The following is a 19163-nucleotide window of genomic DNA, read 5'->3' on the forward strand; positions in this document are numbered from 1 at the left end:
CAGGACAGATACTAGTGGTATTCTACACCATGGTAAACAACAGGACAGATACTAGTGGTACCAACAACAGGACAGATACTAGTGGTAAACAACAGGACAGACACTAGTGGTAAACAACAGGACAGATACTAGTGGTAAACAACAGGACAGATACTAGTGGTATAACAACAGGACAGATACTAGTGGTACCCAACAACAGGACAGATACTAGTGGTAAACAACAGGACAGATACTAGTGGTAAACAACAGTACAGATACTAGTGGTAAACAACAGGACAGACACTAGTGGTAAACAACAGGACAGATACTAGTGGTAAACAACAGGACAGATACTAGTGGTAAACAACAGGACAGATACTAGTGGTATTCTACACCATGGTAAACAACAGGACAGATACTAGTGGTAAACAACAGGACAGATACTAGTGGTAAACAACAGGACAGATACTAGTGGTATTCTACACCATGGTAAACAACAGGACAGACACTAGTGGTAAACAACAGGACAGATACTAGTGGTATTCTACACCATGGTAAACAACAGGACAGATACTAGTGGTATTCTACACCATGGTAAACAACAGGACAGATACTAGTGGTAAACAACAGGACAGATACTAGTGGTATTCTATACCATGGTAAACAACAGGACAGATACTAGTGGTAAACAACAGGACAGATACTAGTGGTATTCTACACCATGGTAAACAACAGGACAGATACTAGTGGTATTCTACACCATGGTAAACAACAGGACAGATACTAGTGGTAAACAACAGGACAGACACTAGTGGTAAACAACAGGACAGATACTAGTGGTAAACAACAGGACAGATACTAGTGGTATTCTACACCGTGGTAAACAACAGGACAGATACTAGTGGTAAACAACAGGACAGATACTAGTGGTATTCTACACCATGGTAAACAACAGGACAGATACTAGTGGTATTCTACACCATGGTAAACAACAGGACAGATACTAGTGGTAAACAACAGGACAGACACTAGTGGTACAACAACAGGACAGATACTAGTGGTAAACAACAGGACAGATACTAGTGGTATTCTACACCATGGTAAACAACAGGACAGATACTAGTGGTACAACAACAGGACAGATACTAGTGGTATTCTACACCATGGTAAACAACAGGACAGATACTAGTGGTATTCTACACCATGGTAAACAACAGGACAGATACTAGTGGTAAACAACAGGACAGACACTAGTGGTAAACAACAGGACAGATACTAGTGGTAAACAACAGGACAGATACTAGTGGTATTCTACACCATGGTAAACAACAGGACAGATACTAGTGGTAAACAACAGGACAGACACTAGTGGTAAACAACAGGACAGATACTAGTGGTATTCTACACCATGGTAAACAACAGGACAGATACTAGTGGTAAACAACAGGACAGATACTAGTGGTATTCTACACCATGGTAAACAACAGGACAGATACTAGTGGTAAACAACAGGACAGATACTAGTGGTAAACAACAGGACAGACACTAGTGGTATTCTACACCGTGGTAAACAACAGGACAGATACTAGTGGTACTAACAACAGGACAGACACTAGTGGTAAACAACAGGACAGATACTAGTGGTATTCTACACCATGGTAAACAACAGGACAGATACTAGTGGTATTCTACAACCACTTGGTAAACAACAGGACAGATACTAGTGGTATTCTACACCATGGTAAACAACAGGACAGATACTAGTGGTAAACAACAGGACAGATACTAGTGGTATTCTACACCATGGTAAACAACAGGACAGACACTAGTGGTATTCTACACCGTGGTAAACAACAGGACAGACACTAGTGGTAAACAACAGGACAGACACTAGTGGTAAACAACAGGACAGATACTAGTGGTATTCTACACCGTGGTAAACAACAGGACAGACACTAGTGGTAAACAACAGGACAGACACTAGTGGTATTACACCTGTAAACAACAGGACAGATACTAGTGGTAAACAACAGGACAGATACTAGTGGTAAACAACAGGACAGACACTAGTGGTATTCTACACCGTGGTAAACAACAGGACAGACACTAGTGGTATTTCTGTAAACAACAGGACAGATACTAGTGGTATCTAAACAACAGGACAGATACTAGTGGTATTCTACACCATGGTAAACAACAGGACAGACACTAGTGGTAAACAACAGGACAGACACTAGTGGTAAACAACAGGACAGATACTAGTGGTATTCTACACCGTGGTAAACAACAGGACAGATACTAGTGGTATTCTCCACGTAAACAACAGGACAGATACTAGTGGTAAACAACAGGACAGATACTAGTGGTATTCTACACCATGGTAAACAACAGGACAGATACTAGTGGTACACACGTGGTAAACAACAGGACAGATACTAGTGGTATTACACCATGGTAAACAACAGGACAGATACTAGTGGTAAACAACAGGACAGACACTAGTGGTAAACAACAGGACAGATACTAGTGGTATTCTCCACCATGGTTAAGAACAGGACAGACACTAGTGGTATTCTCCACCGTGGTAAACAACAGGACAGGCGCACGCACGCACACCCTCTCTCGCTCTCTCTTGTCCGGACAGGGTTCCCTCTCTCATCGAACACAAGGTCATCGCCATGCCGACAGAGGCAGAAGGTTGAGAGCAGTGATCAACGCAGGAAGTGGAGGGAGGTAGATAGCAGTAGTGATCAACGCAGGAAGTGGAGGGAGGTAGATAGTAGTAGTGATCAACGCAGGAAGTGGAGGGAGGTAGATAGTAGTAGTGATCAACGCAGGAAGTGGAGGGAGGTAGATAGCAGTAGTGATCAACGCAGGAAGTGGAGGGAGGTAGATAGCAGTAGTGATCAACGCAGGAAGTGGAGGGAGGTAGATAGCAGTAGTGATCAACGCAGGAAGTGGAGGGAGGTAGATAGTAGTAGTGATCAACGCAGGAAGTGGAGGGAGAATGGGGAGGGAATGGCAGGAAAGGGGGAAGAAGGTAGGGGTGGGATGAGATGGAAGGAGAGGAAGAACGGTACAGGGCTGACCCTACCCAGCCAGATCAATGTGTTGGTTCTGGAGTGGACCACTTGTCTGAGCTGCTTAGACTGTCTGGGGGAATCAGTGATTTACCTGTTTGTCTGGGATAGGCTGGTCACAAGGCTAATCCTTGTTAAGGCTGTACAGACCCATAGCCTTAAACTGATTAGGAAGGAGGAACTGGGTGTTTGCACAACATTTCCCTCTCCTTACTGGAAGAGACACTGGCAACAGGACACCAGTCAGTCCTGGTGCAGCGAGGAGCAGCCAGACCGGGTAATACAGGGAGGAAGACACACAGCTTTCTCTGAGGGGACATGGCAGAGCGATCGTACAGAATTGTGATTCCAAATCCATGAGGGGTCACCATAAGGTCAGCAGTGGTCAATAAGAACACATGAGAATGACTGATTGGTTCAATCTAACCTCCCCGGACCACCCTGCTAGTAGCCTGGCACACGTCTGTTTGTGCTCTATGTTCGGCATGCCAAGGAGTGGCAACTGGCAAGATGGTATCCATCCCAAGCTGCACTTCTAGACCCATATCACAGGGGACCCTGCACCTCATTGGAGTGGTCTGATTTGGAGCATCTGTGACAGTGAATGAGGTCCAGCCTTCCCTGTAGCTCAGTTGGTAGAGCATGGTGTTTGCAACGCCAGGGTTGTGGGTTCGATTCCCACGGGGGGCCAGCACAGAAAAAAAAAAAAAAAAAATGTATGAAATGTATGCATTCACTACTGTAAGTCGCTCTGGATAAGAGCGTCTACTAAAATGACTAAAAGGTCCAGTCTAATGGCTGTAGTTATAATCCATGACTTGCCTGATGCTAATGGAACTGAAGGAGCCTCCAGGGGATACTGGGCTTTCCTCTAGTACAGTAGCTAGCTGGTGATTCAGCACCACCTTTCTTCTAGTACAGTAGCTAGCTGGTGATTCAGTACCACCTTTCTTCTAGTACAGTAGCTAGCTGGTGATTCAGCACCACCTTTCTTCTAGTACAGTAGCTAGCTGGTGATTCAGTACCACCTTTCTTCTAGTACAGTAGCTAGCTGGTGATTCAGTACCACCTTTCTTCTAGTACAGTAGCTAGCTGGTGATTCAGTACCACCTTTCTTCTAGTACAGTAGCTAGCTGGTGATTCAGTACCACCTTTCTTCTAGTACAGTAGCTAGCTGGTGATTCAGCACCACCTTTCTTCTAGTACAGTAGCTAGCTGGTGATTCAGCACCACCTTTCTTCTAGTACAGTAGCTAGCTAGTGATTCAGCACCACCTTTCCTCTAGTACAGTAGCTAGCTGGTGATTCAGTACCACCTTTCTTCTAGTACAGTAGCTAGCTGGTGATTCAGCACCACCTTTCTTCTAGTACAGTAGCTAGCTGGTGATTCAGCACCACCTTTCTTCTAGTACAGTAGCTAGCTGGTGATTCAGTACCACCTTTCTTCTAGTACAGTAGCTAGCTGGTGATTCAGCACCACCTTTCTTCTAGTACAGTAGCTAGCTGGTGATTCAGTACCACCTTTCTTCTAGTACAGTAGCTAGCTGGTGATTCAGCACCACCTTTCTTCTAGTACAGTAGCTAGCTGGTGATTCAGTACCACCTTTCTTCTAGTACAGTAGCTAGCTGGTGATTCAGCACCACCTTTCTTCTAGTACAGTAGCTAGCTGGTGATTCAGCACCACCTTTCTTCTAGTACAGTAGCTAGCTAGTGATTCAGTACCACCTTTCCTCTAGTACAGTAGCTAGCTGGTGATTCAGTACCACCTTTCCTCTAGTACAGTAGCTAGCTGGTGATTCAGTACCACCTTTCTTCTAGTACAGTAGCTAGCTGGTGATTCAGTACCACCTTTCTTCTAGTACAGTAGCTAGCTGGTGATTCAGTACCACCTTTCTTCTAGTACAGTAGCTAGCTGGTGATTCAGTACCACCTTTCTTCTAGTACAGTAGCTAGCTGGTGATTCAGTACCACCTTTCTTCTAGTACAGTAGCTAGCTGGTGATTCAGTACCACCTTTCTTCTAGTACAGTAGCTAGCTGGTGATTCAGTACCACCTTTCTTCTAGTACAGTAGCTAGCTGGTGATTCAGTACCACCTTTCTTCTAGTACAGTAGCTAGCTGGTGATTCAGTACCACCTTTCTTCTAGTACAGTAGCTAGCTGGTGATTCAGTACCACCTTTCTTCTAGTACAGTAGCTAGCTGGTGATTCAGTACCACCTTTCTTCTAGTACAGTAGCTAGCTGGTGATTCAGTACCACCTTTCTTCTAGTACAGTAGCTAGCTGGTGATTCAGCACCACCTTTCTTCTAGTACAGTAGCTAGCTGGTGATTTAGTACCACCTTTCTTCTAGTACAGTAGCTAGCTGGTGATTCAGCACCACCTTTCTTCTAATACAGTAGCTAGCTGGTGATTCAGGACCACAAGTCTGTCTCTCACACCCCTCTCTCTTTCACTCCAGATTTTCTGTCTTTCGTTCTCTCGCTCTCCTTCCGTCTTGCATATTTCTTTCTCTCTCCCCATCTCTCTCACACATCCCTGCTCTGAGCAGTAGGACTGAGACAGACAGAATGTGGGTGCAACTGGCAGCTGCGTCTCTCTCTCACACCATTTCATTCCAGAGATCTCTAAATCAGGTAGTGAGATGACACCTTGACTCTGTCTGGCACACCAGTGTAGAGGGTGAGAGTTAGAATGTTCAGAAGAAACAGAGGTAAAAACAACAACAACGTTTGAAGCACTAGTGGATAATTGACACGTGACGAACTCCTGTTTGTTGTTCTAATATGCTGCTCTGATAGAAGCTGAATGAAGAGGCTGAATGAAGAGGCTGAATGAAGAGGCTGAATAGCAAGATGGCGCCGATGGAGATGGCAGCGTTGCTTCTAGTCCTTAGGAAACTGCGTAGTATTTGAATTTTTTATAAAGTATTATTTGTTATATTGTTAGCCCAGAAAAGCTTAAGTGTTATTACATACAGTCGGGAACAGCTATTGGATATCAGAGAGACGTCAACTTGCCAGCACAACCAGGAATACAACTTTCCCAAAGTGGATCCTTTGTCTACACCTCCCAGGGCATTTGAACTGATTCCAGAGGCCGACCCAAAACAACGCCATCGGAGGAGAGGGTGCCGGAGCGGTCTTCTTGTGAGACTTCGGATGCGCGCGCACACCACCCACCGCTTCCGAGTACATTACTCGCTAATGTCCGGTCCCTAGTTAACAAAGGCAAGAGGGTCAGCCTTTTCCCGGATATGAGCGCGGATCTCGCCAGACGTCGCAAGCAGTTCAGACCTGCCGCCAAATCACTGAAGGAGAAGAACATCACCGGCTACCTCATCCACCCTGCGCGGATGAAAGTTCAGTACAAAGGCCGAAGCCATATCTTCAACACACCAGGAAAAGAGTTCACTTTTCTCAAAGAACTGAACCGCGTCTGAACCAGGACGGTCTCTCTGGGGGATAAGATGCAGTTTGTTTGTTTTCGCTTATCCGGACTGAACTGCTGATTTCTTCTTGGAATTTGGATCTGTTTACCCCGCTATCCGGTCGCTATAATTGATTTGTACATTTTCAACTAACCGTTTTTTTCCCAGGGTGAGTTCTATTACATTTATAGGAGAGTATATTTTGGTTTAGTCAATATCCACTGGGCGAAGCAAATAAGTGGGCTTAGGCCCACTGCTTTCCCCCCCATTTATGTTTCTCCTCTCCTGAAAAGAGACTCAAGCAGCCCTTACCGTGGGCAGTAAATATTCAGCCCTAAATGTCTATTCACAACGTTTGTTATCAACTCAGAGAGCTCGCAGGGTTTAGTTTACGCCAAGGTTTAGCTAGTAAGAGTAAGATGGAAAGCCAGCAGCAACGCATCTCTACAAGTGGATTCATGTTTGATTGTTGGGATTGTTGTTTTACTCTGACAATCGGGGTGGGTGGGATTTTTTTATATGTTTATTGTTGTTTCCTTCCTAAAGAGACACATAGGTCACTTCAGGGTTCAAACTAAAGTTGAAACATTTCCTGACTATTTACATATGAGAGATTTCCATTCGGTTACATATTTGAAACCCAACCTATGCTTAATCCACTAAAATATGTCACATTCAACGTAAAAGGTCTTAACAGCCCGATTAAAAGGAAAAGAGTCTATACATACCTTAAGAAATTAAAGGCTGACATTGTGTTTTTACAAGAAACACATCTTACAGCCAGTGAACAATAGAAATTGAAGAGGGAATGGGTAGGACAAGTTTTGCATCCTCTTTTAACTCCAAAGGAAGAGGAACTGCAATTTTGATAAGTAGACATCTCCTTCTGCGTCAACAACACCATCTCTGATCCCTCGGGCAGGTTTGTTTTGGTGCAGGGGCATATGTTTTCAGAGTCTTGGACCTTATTGAATATTTATGCTCCTAACTTCGATGACCATATGTTAATTCAGAATGTCTTCCTTCAGGTCGCTCAAGCACCACCAGGATGGCTACTGGCTGGAGGAGATTTTAATTTTTGTTTAGATACAGTTCTTGATAAGTCCTCTGATAAACCTCACTTCTTACCAAAGCCGGCAAGCTCACCATGTCATTCATGAAAGATCTCAATTTACTAGACATCTGGAGACAGTTGCACCCACAGGATAGGGACTACTCTTTTTATTCACACCCACACAACACATACACACACGCATAGATAACTTTTTACTATCGACCCAACTGTTTCATAGAGTGTTAGATTAGTGACCATTCTCCTCTGGTATTATCAATCTCCATTCCTACCAAGATAAATGGGGCATATAGATGGAGACTAAATTCTACACTCCTAAAGCAACCTGAATTTTGTGCATTTATCAAAGCGCAGATCAATATTTTTACTTTGACAAACAAACCCTCCGCTCCTGACAGTTTCATTCTTTGGGACACATTGAAAGCCTATCTGAGGGCACAGATCATTTCCTATACTAAAGGGTTGAAGAGAAAACACGGTGCGGAACTGAATGTCCTTGAATCTGAAATCTCTGAGCTGGAGAAAACCTACCAAAGAGGCCCGACTAAAGATCTATACATGCTTTTGGTAAATAAAAAACTGAAATATAATATTCTGAACACATATCAAGCTGAGAGGGCCATCACTAAATCAAAACAGAGTTATTACGAGCTTGGAGAGAAAGCTCACAAAGTATTGGCATGGCAACTGAAGGCAGAGGAAAGTAAGAGGACAGTTAATGCTACAGAAACTCTTACTAATGAGATATCTTTCTACCCTACTGAACTTAATAATACTTAAGAAATACTATGAAGACCTCTACACTTCCCAATCAAGCGATGATCTATCAGAGATCGACTCCTTTCTCTCCTCTCTCAACCTCCCATGCCTGTCAGAGGAAGACAGAGAGCGCCTGAGTAAACACTTCTCAGTTCCTGAATTGTTGGAGGCCATTAAATCCTTAACTTCTAATAAATCTCCTGGGGAGGATGGCTTCCCTCCAGAGGTCTATAAAGAATTTAGGGAGCTGTTGGTCCCCTACCTTATGGAGGTACTTAAAAAAGCCAGGGAAGACAACTGCTTTCCAGAGTCTCTCTCTCAAGCAGTGATTACTGTAATCCACAAGAAAGGGAAAACCCCGCTAAAGTGCACCTCCTATAGACCAATCTCTCTCCTTAACACAGATTTTAAACTGGTCACCAAGATGCAATCTAAGAGACTGGAGTCATGTCTTCCCCTGCTGGTCAACCCAGATCAGACTGGCTTCATAATTAATAGATTGTCCTCCAATAATCTCAGAAGGTTCTTTGATATAATTCACCTTGCTAACAAAACCAAAATACCTAGTGTCGCAGTCTCCCTCGACGCTAAAAAGGCCTTTCATATGGTTGAATGGCCATACCTCTTTCGCGTCTTGGAAAAGTTTGGTTTAGGTACCGTGTTTGTAAATTTGATAAAATCACTCTACAAATCTCCTAAAGCTAGGATTGCTACCAATGGGATTACTTCCTCCTCTTTCCCTCTCTATAGGGGGAACAGACAAGGTTGCCCAATTAGCCCCAAACTCTTTGCCATCGCCATCGAACCGTTGGCTGAGGCTATTAGAACATGCCCTGACATACATGGCTTTGAGGTGGGCCCCCAGACCCGTAAGTTATCACTCTTTGCGGACGACCTTATCTTATTTCTAACGAACCCAGAACACTCCCTCTCTTACTTGCAGATCCTACTACAGTGTTATAGTTCTTTCTCTGGATATAAGGTCAATTTTGATAAAAGCCAAATCTTACCGTTGTCTGTCTTTGACCACCATACCATCAAGCAAAGGTTTCCTTTTAGATGGTCGCCTATGGGCTTCACATATTTGGGCATAATGGTGGATGGTAACCTGAACAACCTCTATAAACTCAATCTGGCCAGTTTGTTGCAAAAGGTGGAGGGTAACCTGTGTAAATGGATGGACTTGCCTCTCACTCTACTGGGTATGATCAATGTAATTAAAATGAATGTCCTGCCCAGATATCTATATTTGTTTCAATCTCTCCCTATCCCTGTTCCCGCATCGTTCTTTTCCTCTCTCGACAAGCTGACCAGACGGTTTATCTGGCACAGCAAAACCCCAAGGGTTGGCCTGCATAAACTTGACCCTTGATTACGGTCAAGGGGCTTAAACCGCCCCAATTTTAGAATGTACTACTGGGCTGCACAGTCTAGGTTTCTGGCTCAGAGGTTTGACAATGGTCCCTCTGCCTCATGGTTGAACATTGAAAAGTTTGAGGTAAATGATGACACTGGTGCAGAATTGTTTTACAAATGGGATAGAAAATCGATAAAAACCATCACAGACAACCCTTTAATCATACATTCTGTCCTGCCATGGTGCAAACTGCATGAGCTGTTCAGACGAGAGGGATTTCTTTCCCCTAAAACCCCTCTATGGAACAATAGATTGATCCCTATGTTTTTCCAGAATAGTAACTTTAGATCATGGTCTGATAAGGGGATCACTCTTCTGGAACACTGTTATGAGGAGGGAATTCTTATGTCTTTTGATCAGCTGAAACAGAAATACCACTTGTCTAACAGGGACTTCTTTAGCTACCTACAACTACGAGACTTTATGAGGGTGACTCTCAAGGGACAATAGAACCCAGCTAAGAACAACTCTGCCACGCAGACCAACCACTATTCAAGACCATTTCACTTGTTTACGATGCTCTTATGTCAGGACTAACACTGCCTGAGCTACATAAACCCCGACTTAGATGGGAAAAATATCTGGGTATTGATCTTGATGAAGGTCTATGGAGTAACCTATGCAGGGATGGTGTTACATCCACATTGACCTCCAGATACAGACTGATCCGGTTTAATTTCCTTCAGCTCTATATCACCCCATCTAGACTGCACAAGTTCAACCCTGATATCTCCTCCCTGTGTTTTAGATGTGGCTCAGATGAAGGAACATTCCTCCATTCCACTTGGCAGTGTTCAAAACTACACGGTTTCTGGCAGGGGGTATGAGATACCATATCCTCAATTCACGGGGTTGCATTCCCTTTAGACCCAGAGGTCTGTCTACTGGGTAACTTTACTCACACCAATCTTAGGCAAGCCATACTATAAAGCTAACAAAAATATTGCTAGCGATTGCCAAGAAATGTATTGCCTTGAAATGGACATCGGATTCCTCCCTGCCAGTTGCAATGTGGCTATCGGAGGTTAATAGTTGTATCCCACTGGAGAAAATCACTTACTGCTTGAGGAATAAGTTAGACATTTTACAGAATTTGGCAACCTTTTATTGACTATATGGAAAATCTCCCCTCACATCACATTGACTGAATCTCTATATAATCCTTATATAATGTTTTACACGAAATGTGTCGTATGTAGCTTACGGCAGGTGATCCAATTATTATTTTACTCTTTATCATGACTTATTTATTGTATGTTTGTATATATAATTATTTGTATTTTTATGTTACGCTCGTCTGTAACTGTCACTTTGTCCTATTGTTGTCTAATATCGTTTCACTTTTGTTTTGAATGTTAATTGGAAAATGCTAAATATTAAATATAAAAAAAAAACATAACTGAAAGCACGTACCACCGCATTTAATCATGGCAAGACGACTGGAAACGGCCGAAAACAAACAGTGTAGTTGTTCCCTCCGTAAGACAATCAAACAAGCAAAGCGTCAGTATAGAGACAAAGTGGAGTCGTAATTCAGCAGCTTAGACACGAGACGTATGTGGCAGAGTCTACAGTCAATCACAGATTACAAAAATAAAATAAACTGTCGCGGACGTCTTGCTCCAAACAAATTAAACAACTTCTTTGCACGTTTTGAGGACAATACATTGCCACCGCCACGGCCCGCTACCAAAGACTGTGGGCTCTCCTTCTCCATGGCCGACGTGAGTAAGACATTTAAACGTGTTAACCCTCGGAAGGCTGCCGGCCCAGACGCCATCCCTAGCCGCGTCCTCAGAGCATGCGCAGACCAGCTGGCTGGTGTGTTTACGGAAATATTCAACCACACCTTATCCCAGTCTGCTGTCCCCACATGCTTCAAGATGGCCACCATTGTTCATGTTCCCAAGAAAACGAAGGTAACTGAACTAAATGACTATCGCCCCGTAGCACTCACTTCCGTCATCATGAAGTGCTTTGAGAGACTAGTCAAGGATCATATTACCTCCACCCTACCTGTCACCCTAGACCCACTCCAATTTGCTTACCGCCCCAAAAGGTCCACAGATGATGCAATCGCCATCACACTGCACACTGCCCTATCCCATCTGGACAAGAGGAATACCTATGTAAGAATGCTGTTCATTGATTACAGCTCAGCATTCAACACCATAGTACCCTCCAAACTCATCATCAAGCTGGAGGCCCTGGGTCTCGACCCCGCCCTGTGCAACTGGGTCCTGGACTTCCTGACGGGCCGCCCCCAGGTGGTGAGGGTAGGAAACAACATCTCCACTCCACTGATTCTCAACACCGGAGCCCCACAAGGGTGCGTTCTCAGCCCTCTCCTGTACTCCAACTCAATCATCAAGTTTGCAGACAACACTACAGTGGTAGGCTTGATTACCAACAACGACGAGACGGCCTACAGGGACGAGGTGAGGGCCCTCGGAGTGTGGTGTCAGAAAAATTACCTCACACTCAATGTCAACAAAACAAAGGAGATGATCGTGGACTTCAGGAAACAGCAGAGGGAGCAGCCCCCTATCCACATCGATGGGACAGTAGTGGAGAAGGTGGAGAGTTTTAAGTTCCTCGGCGTACACATCACGGACAAACTGAAATGGTCCACCCACACAGACAGCGTGGTGAAGAAGGCGCAGCAGCGCCTCTTCAACCTCAGGAGGCTGAAGAAATTTGGATTGTCACCTAAGCCCCTCAATAACTTTTACAGATGCACAATTGAGAGCATCCTGTTGGTCTGTATCACCGCCTGGTATGGAAACTGCACCACCTACAACCGCAGAGCTCTCCAGAGTGTGGTGCAGTGCGCACAACGCATCACCGGGGGCAAACTACCTGCCCTCCAGGACACCTACATCAACCGATGTCACAGGAAGGCCAAAAAGATAATCAAGGACAACAACCACCTGAGCCACTGCTTGTTCACCCCGCTACCATCCAGAAGGCGAGGTCAGTACAGGTGCATCAAAGCTGGGACCGAGAGAGTGAAAAACATATATCTCAAGGCCATCAGATTGTTAAACAGCCATCACTAACTCAGAGAGGCTGCTGCATACCTACAGACTTGATATCATTGGCCACTTTAATTAATGGAACACTAGTCACTTTAATAATGTTTACATATCTCACATTACTCATCTCATATGTATATACTGTATACTGTATCCTTCACTATCTATTCTATACTCTCTATTGCATCTTAGCCACTGTCACTGCTCATCCATATATTTTATACTGATATATTATCATCCTGTTCCTTTACTAGATTGTGTGTTTTAGGTTTTGTTGTGGGATTGTTAGATATTACCTGTTAGATACTGCTGGATCTAGAAGCATAAACATTTAGCTACACTCTAAATAACATCTGCTAACCATGTGTATGTGACCAATAGAATTTGATTTAAATGACGAGGCTGAATGAAGAGGCTGAATGAAGAGGCTGAATGAAGAGGCTGAACGAAGAGGCTGAACGAAGAGGCTGAACGACGAGGCTGAACGACGAGGCTGAATGTAGAGGCTGAATGAAGAGGCTGAATGTAGAGGCCGATAATAACATGGTAAAATGTAATAGATCATCAAACTGAACAAAGCACTGTTCCTGTAGAATCACTGGTCAACCAATCACCTTGCCTGCTCAGGCCCAACACGCCCATTCAAACTCTGGTTATGAGGCAGTGATAGTTGTCACTCATCAGAGTTGGCTGGAGAAAGCAGCATTCAGGAGCGTTGGGTTAAAAATAAACATTGGCAAGAGGCTTGTGGTGTAATTTCAGAGAACACAGGAGGAGATAACATGTTGGTCCCCTGCCCCTGAATTCAACATGGCTGCTTTGATGAGAAGAGGAGAACCACACATTCATTCTGCATGGATTTCACTCCGTTATCAACTGATGTGAGACTGTTCAACTAGTAGAGACACACAACCAGAGGGGACATACACATGACATGGGCACAGTGTGTGTGTGTGTGTGGTCTCTCACCCTCTGTGCCTTGGCTAGTTCCTCCTTCAGTCTCTCATTGGCTTTCTCTCTGATCTCCATGACTGAGGGGCTGCGGAGGCGGGACAGGCTGTCATTGGTCAGACCCAGAGACTCCTCCCCTTCCTCTCCAGACAGGAACACCCCCTCTGCTGCCTCTGCCTCTGACCGGACGGGGGTTCCAACCCCGGAACACTGCAAGGAATCATGGGTAAACTAATGTAAGCGTATAGGAGGGTTGGCTGATTACTACAGGGATCAGTCAGTCATCACTGATCAGCACTATTGACTGTTAGCTTGGTGGTGATAATGATCCAGCTATCATTACCTGTTTGGACATTTTAAGCTGAGTAAGCATGTTTTAATGTATGAATTAGCATCCCAGTGGGCTAGTCATCAATAGTACATTTTAAGTGTCAATGAACACTGCTTAGTGGAACCCTTGACTTTTATTGAATACATTGCCTGGTTATTACCAACTGCACTGCGTAAAGAGATCCTAGTAGAAATCTTGGCATCATTTAAACCAGTTTCACCTGCTAGGATTTGTGTTCCATCTTCAAGATTTTTCTCTTAGTATCTCTTTACATTGTGGTCGTCATGGGCCAGGTACTATATCTCTTTACATTGTGGTCGTCATGGGCCAGGTAATATATCTCTTTACATTGTGGTCGTCATGGGCCAGGTACTATATCTCTTTACATTGTGGTCGTCATGGGCCAGGTACTATATCTCTTACATTGTGGTCGTCATGGGCCAGGTACTATATCTCTTTACATTGTGGTCGTCATGGGCCAGGTACTATATCTCTTTACATTGTGGTCGTCATGGGCCAGGTAATATCTCTTTACATTGTGGTCGTCATGGGCCAGGTAATATCTCTTTACATTGTGTTTGTCATGGGCCAGGTAATATCTCTTTACATTGTGTTTGTCATGGGCCAGGTAATATCTCTTTACATTGTGTTCGTCATGGACCAGGTAATATCTCTTTACATTGTGGTCGTCATGGGCCAGGTACTATATCTCTTTACATTGTGGTCGTCATGGGCCAGGTACTATATCTCTTTACATTGTGGTCGTCATGGGCCAGGTGGTATCTCTTTACATTGTGGTCGTCATGGGCCAGGTGCTATCTCTTTACATTGTGGTCGTCATGGGCCAGGTACTATATCTCTTTACATTGTGTTTGTCATGGACCAGGTAATATATCTCTTTACATTGTGGTCGTCATGGGCCAGGTACTATATCTCTTTACATTGTGGTCGTCATGGGCCAGGTGATATCTCTTACATTGTGGTCGTCATGGGCCAGGTAATATCTCTTTACATTGTGGTCGTCATGGGCCAGGTGATATCTCTTACATTGTGTTTGTCATGGGCCAGGTACTATATCTCTTTACATTGTGGTCGTCATGGGCCAGGTGATATCTCTTACATTGTGGTCGTCATGGACCAGGTGATATCTCTTACATTGTGTTTGTCATGGGCCAGGTACTATATCTCTTTACATTGTGGTCGTCATGGGCCAGGTACTATATCTCTTTACATTGTATTTGTCATAGGCCAGGTAATATCTCTTTACATTGTGTTTGTCATGGGCCAGGTAATATCTCTTTACATTGTGTTTGTCATGGGCCAGGTAATATCTCTTTACATTGTGTTTGTCATGGGCCAGGTACTATATCTCTTTACATTGTGTTTGTCATGGGCCAGGTAATATCTCTTTACATTGTGTTTGTCATGGGCCAGGTACTATATCTCTTTACATTGTGTTTGTCATGGACCAGGTACTATATCTCTTTACATTGTATTTGTCATGGGCCAGGTAATATCTCTTTACATTGTGTTCGTCATGGGCCAGGTAATATCTCTTTACATTGTGGTCGTCATGGGCCAGGTACTATATCTCTTTACATTGTGTTTGTCATGGACCAGGTAATATCTCTTTACATTGTGGTCGTCATGGGCCAGGTACTATATCTCTTTACATTGTGGTCGTCATGGGCCAGGTACTATATCTCTTTACATTGTGGTCGTCATGGGCCAGGTACTATATCTCTTTACATTGTGTTTGTCATGGACCAGGTACTATATCTCTTTACATTGTGGTCGTCATGGGCCAGGTACTATATCTCTTTACATTGTGGTCGTCATGGGCCAGGTACTATATCTCTTTACATTGTATTTGTCATGGGCCAGGTAATATCTCTTTACATTGTATTTGTCATGGGCCAGGTAATATCTCTTTACATTGTGTTTGTCATGGGCCAGGTAATATCTCTTTACATTGTGTTTGTCATGGGCCAGGTAATATCTCTTTACATTGTGGTCGTCATGGGCCAGGTACTATATCTCTTTACATTGTGGTCGTCATGGGCCAGGTACTATATCTCTTTACATTGTGGTCGTCATGGGCCAGGTAATATATCTCTTTACATTGTGGTCGTCATGGGCCAGGTAATATATCTCTTTACATTGTGGTCGTCATGGGCCAGGTAATATATCTCTTTACATTGTGGTCGTCATGGGCCAGGTAATATCTCTTTACATTGTGGTCGTCATGGGCCAGGTAATATATCTTTACATTGTGGTCGTCATGGGCCAGGTAATATATCTTTACATTGTGGTCGTCATGGGCCAGGTACTATATCTCTTTACATTGTGGTCGTCATGGGCCAGGTACTATATCTCTTTACATTGTGGTCGTCATGGGCCAGGTAATATATCTTTACATTGTGGTCGTCATGGGCCAGGTAACATAAGTCTGTTTCTCCAGGAGGGTTTCTTCCTGACCTTCCATTGTGGGGTTCTGTGCTGCCCAGTAGCCGAGGGGCAGAGTAGATGGGCTGGGTGGGCAGCTGGTCGGCTCGCAGGGCGTTGGGGGGGCAGGGGCTGGAGCTGAGGGAGGGTGTACGGTACAGGGCGCTGGAAGGAGCGCTGTGACATTGGGGTCTGGGGTCGGAGGTCAATCCGTGGAGGTCAGGGGTGGTGGGTGACGCCAAGTTGACCTCATGGAAGCCTTCCAAGGGTTCGCTGGCCATAGCCCTGCAGCTACAGTCATCATACACCTCCCTGAGGAGAGGAGAGGGGAGAGAGAGGAGAAAAGAACACGATTAAAATCAAACAGAGACATCCATTCTAGACTACATTCACACAGATCTAATTCTGCTATTTCAATCAGACCACCCACAGCAGCAACAGTATCAGTGTGTTTCCCAGGTGTGGTCTGTGGAGTAGCTGATTAAACATTGGTCTGTCTGTCTCCCTCTTCAGCCCCAGCAGAGACAGCAGACCGCCAGGCCACTGCTCCAGTCAGTCAGGGCTGAAATTAACTAGGTCATTCAGGGGAATGGTTACAGACAGTAACAGGCCAGTCTCTCTGACCAGGAAATAGGTCATTCTGGGGAATGGTTACAGACAGTAACAGGCCAGTCTCTCTGACAGGAAATAGGTCATTCAGGGGAATGGTTACAGACAGTAACAGGCCAGTCTCTCTGACAGGAAATAGGTCATTCAGGGGAATGGTTACAGACAGTAACAGGCCAGTCTCTCTGACAGGAAATAGGTCATTCAGGGGAATGGTTACAGACAGTAACAGGCCAGTCTCTCTGACAGGAAATAGGTCATTCAGGGGAATGGTTACAGACAGTAACAGGCCAGTCTCTCTGACAGGAAATGTAATGTGTACCTGTGAAGTTAGTGTTGACATTCACACTGAAGGTTTAACTAGCCTGATTCCACCAAACTGTTTCATTCCATAAGCTATTTCATTCATTCATTCATTCATTCATTCATTCATTCATTCATTCATTCAGCTGAATAGAAACCAACAGGTATGAACCTACCATTATGATGAATGTGTGTGTATTTAAAAGCTGATGATGTGATTGTGTGTGTAGTGGTTCTCCTCTTCAGTCAGGATAGACCTCCAACACTGGCTTACTGCTGCAAGAGAAGACAGGAAGAGATGAGAGTTACTGTTGGTGAGCTGAAATATTAGAAACAGCTTGGGGGGGCGGGGGAACAGCTTGGGGGGGAAACAGCTTGGGGGGGAAACAGCTTGGGGGGAAACAGCTTGGGGGGAAACAGCTTGGGGGGGGGAAACAGCTTGGGGGGGGAACAGCTTGGGGGGAACAGCTTGGGGGGGGGAACAGCTTGGGGGGAACAGCTTGGGGGGGAACAGCTTGGGGGGAACAGCTTGGGGGAACAGCTTGGAATATGTTGCCAGGGTTAGTTAGGTGTAACCCTTTACACTCGTACCCGTATACAGGTTGAAAATGGCAGATTTGGACAGTAATTAGCGCCTAAATTGGAAAATACTAGCTGTACAGTAACATGCAAAATACATGAGATCAGACTAGTGGCTTTTGACTGACAGACGTTCTGAACTAGAGCTCCGCACGCCACAACAAGTTCTGCAAATGTTTTGTTGTCTGAGAGGGAAATGCTGTACATGAAGTATTTTAAAAGGTGAGACGTTAATGATTATAATTAATACCACATTGATGTCACACAAGGAAGACAAACACCTGTGAGTCCAAACGTGCACTTCACATTTCTATATCAGAAAACTGACTTGCCTAGTTAAATAAAGGTTACACAAAGGTTAAATTAAAAAATATTTTAAACACCAAACACATTTGATGGATGGTGGGAAAAGAGCAGGAATAGGCTTTTGTAGGCCAATGGTGTGACTGCTGTCTGCATCCAAAGATGATCTAACTTGAATAAAGGCTTGGAGGTAAGGATGACAGCAGTGGTGTAGTTTACAGCGATACAGATATCACTTATTATTGATATCTACATAGAGCATTGATGTGAATCACACTGCTGCTCTCTCATTTAGCTATTTGTGCTTTACGGATTATGGTTGTTGTGGACGGCTGTTCACAAATATAAATGTGGATTTCAACACAATAATGGCTGAATTCAAGAAGTTTAAGCTGCCTATTAATCATTGTTTTTGAAACCAGTGGACAGCCAGTTTAAAATGCTCTCTGGCAACAGCTGCATAGTGCCGATCCTAAACAGCCAGTTTAAAATGTGCTCTGACAACAGCTGCATAGTGCGGATCCTAAACAGCCAGTTTAAAATGCGCTCTGACAACAGCTGCATAGTGCGGATCCTAAACAGCCAGTTTAAAATGCGCTCTGGCAACAGCTGCATAGTGAGGATCCTAAACAGCCAGTTTAAAATGCGCTCTGGCAACAGCTGCATAGTGATGATCCTAAACAGCCAGTTTAAAATGCGCTCTGGCAACAGCTGCATAGTGCGGATCCTAACCAGCCGGTTTAAAATGCGCTCTGGCAACAGCTGCATAGTGAGGATCCTAAACAGCCAGTTTAAAATGCGCTCTGGCAACAGCTGCATAGTGCGGATCCTAAACAGCCAGTTTAAAATGCGCTCTGGCAACAGCTGCATAGTGC

At 44.3% G+C, this 19163-nt stretch overlaps 1 protein-coding gene across 6 annotated transcripts in view; it reads right to left on the minus strand.

The window, feature by feature from the left end:
* LOC123743807 (rab-3A-interacting protein) overlaps positions 1-19163 on the minus strand; it is an 80673-nt gene that overhangs the window by 38426 nt on the left and 23084 nt on the right. For 4 of the 6 annotated variants that reach the window (XM_045722432.1, XM_045722431.1, XM_045722428.1 and 1 more), the window contains exons 2-4: positions 17583-17682; positions 16531-16809; positions 13740-13931 (exon numbers count right to left, since the gene is read on the minus strand). In XM_045722432.1, coding sequence (XP_045578388.1) covers positions 13740-13931; positions 16531-16683 — 345 coding nt within the window. In that variant the 5' untranslated portion in view covers positions 16684-16809; positions 17583-17682. Of the gene's footprint in view, positions 1-13739; positions 13932-16487; positions 16810-17582; positions 17683-19163 lie in introns of those variants that run through there. The other 2 variants (XM_045722430.1, XM_045722433.1) reach the window with 2 other exon arrangements.

This window comes from Salmo salar, chromosome ssa07, assembly GCF_905237065.1.
Source record: "Salmo salar chromosome ssa07, Ssal_v3.1, whole genome shotgun sequence".
NCBI lineage: Eukaryota > Metazoa > Chordata > Actinopteri > Salmoniformes > Salmonidae > Salmo > Salmo salar.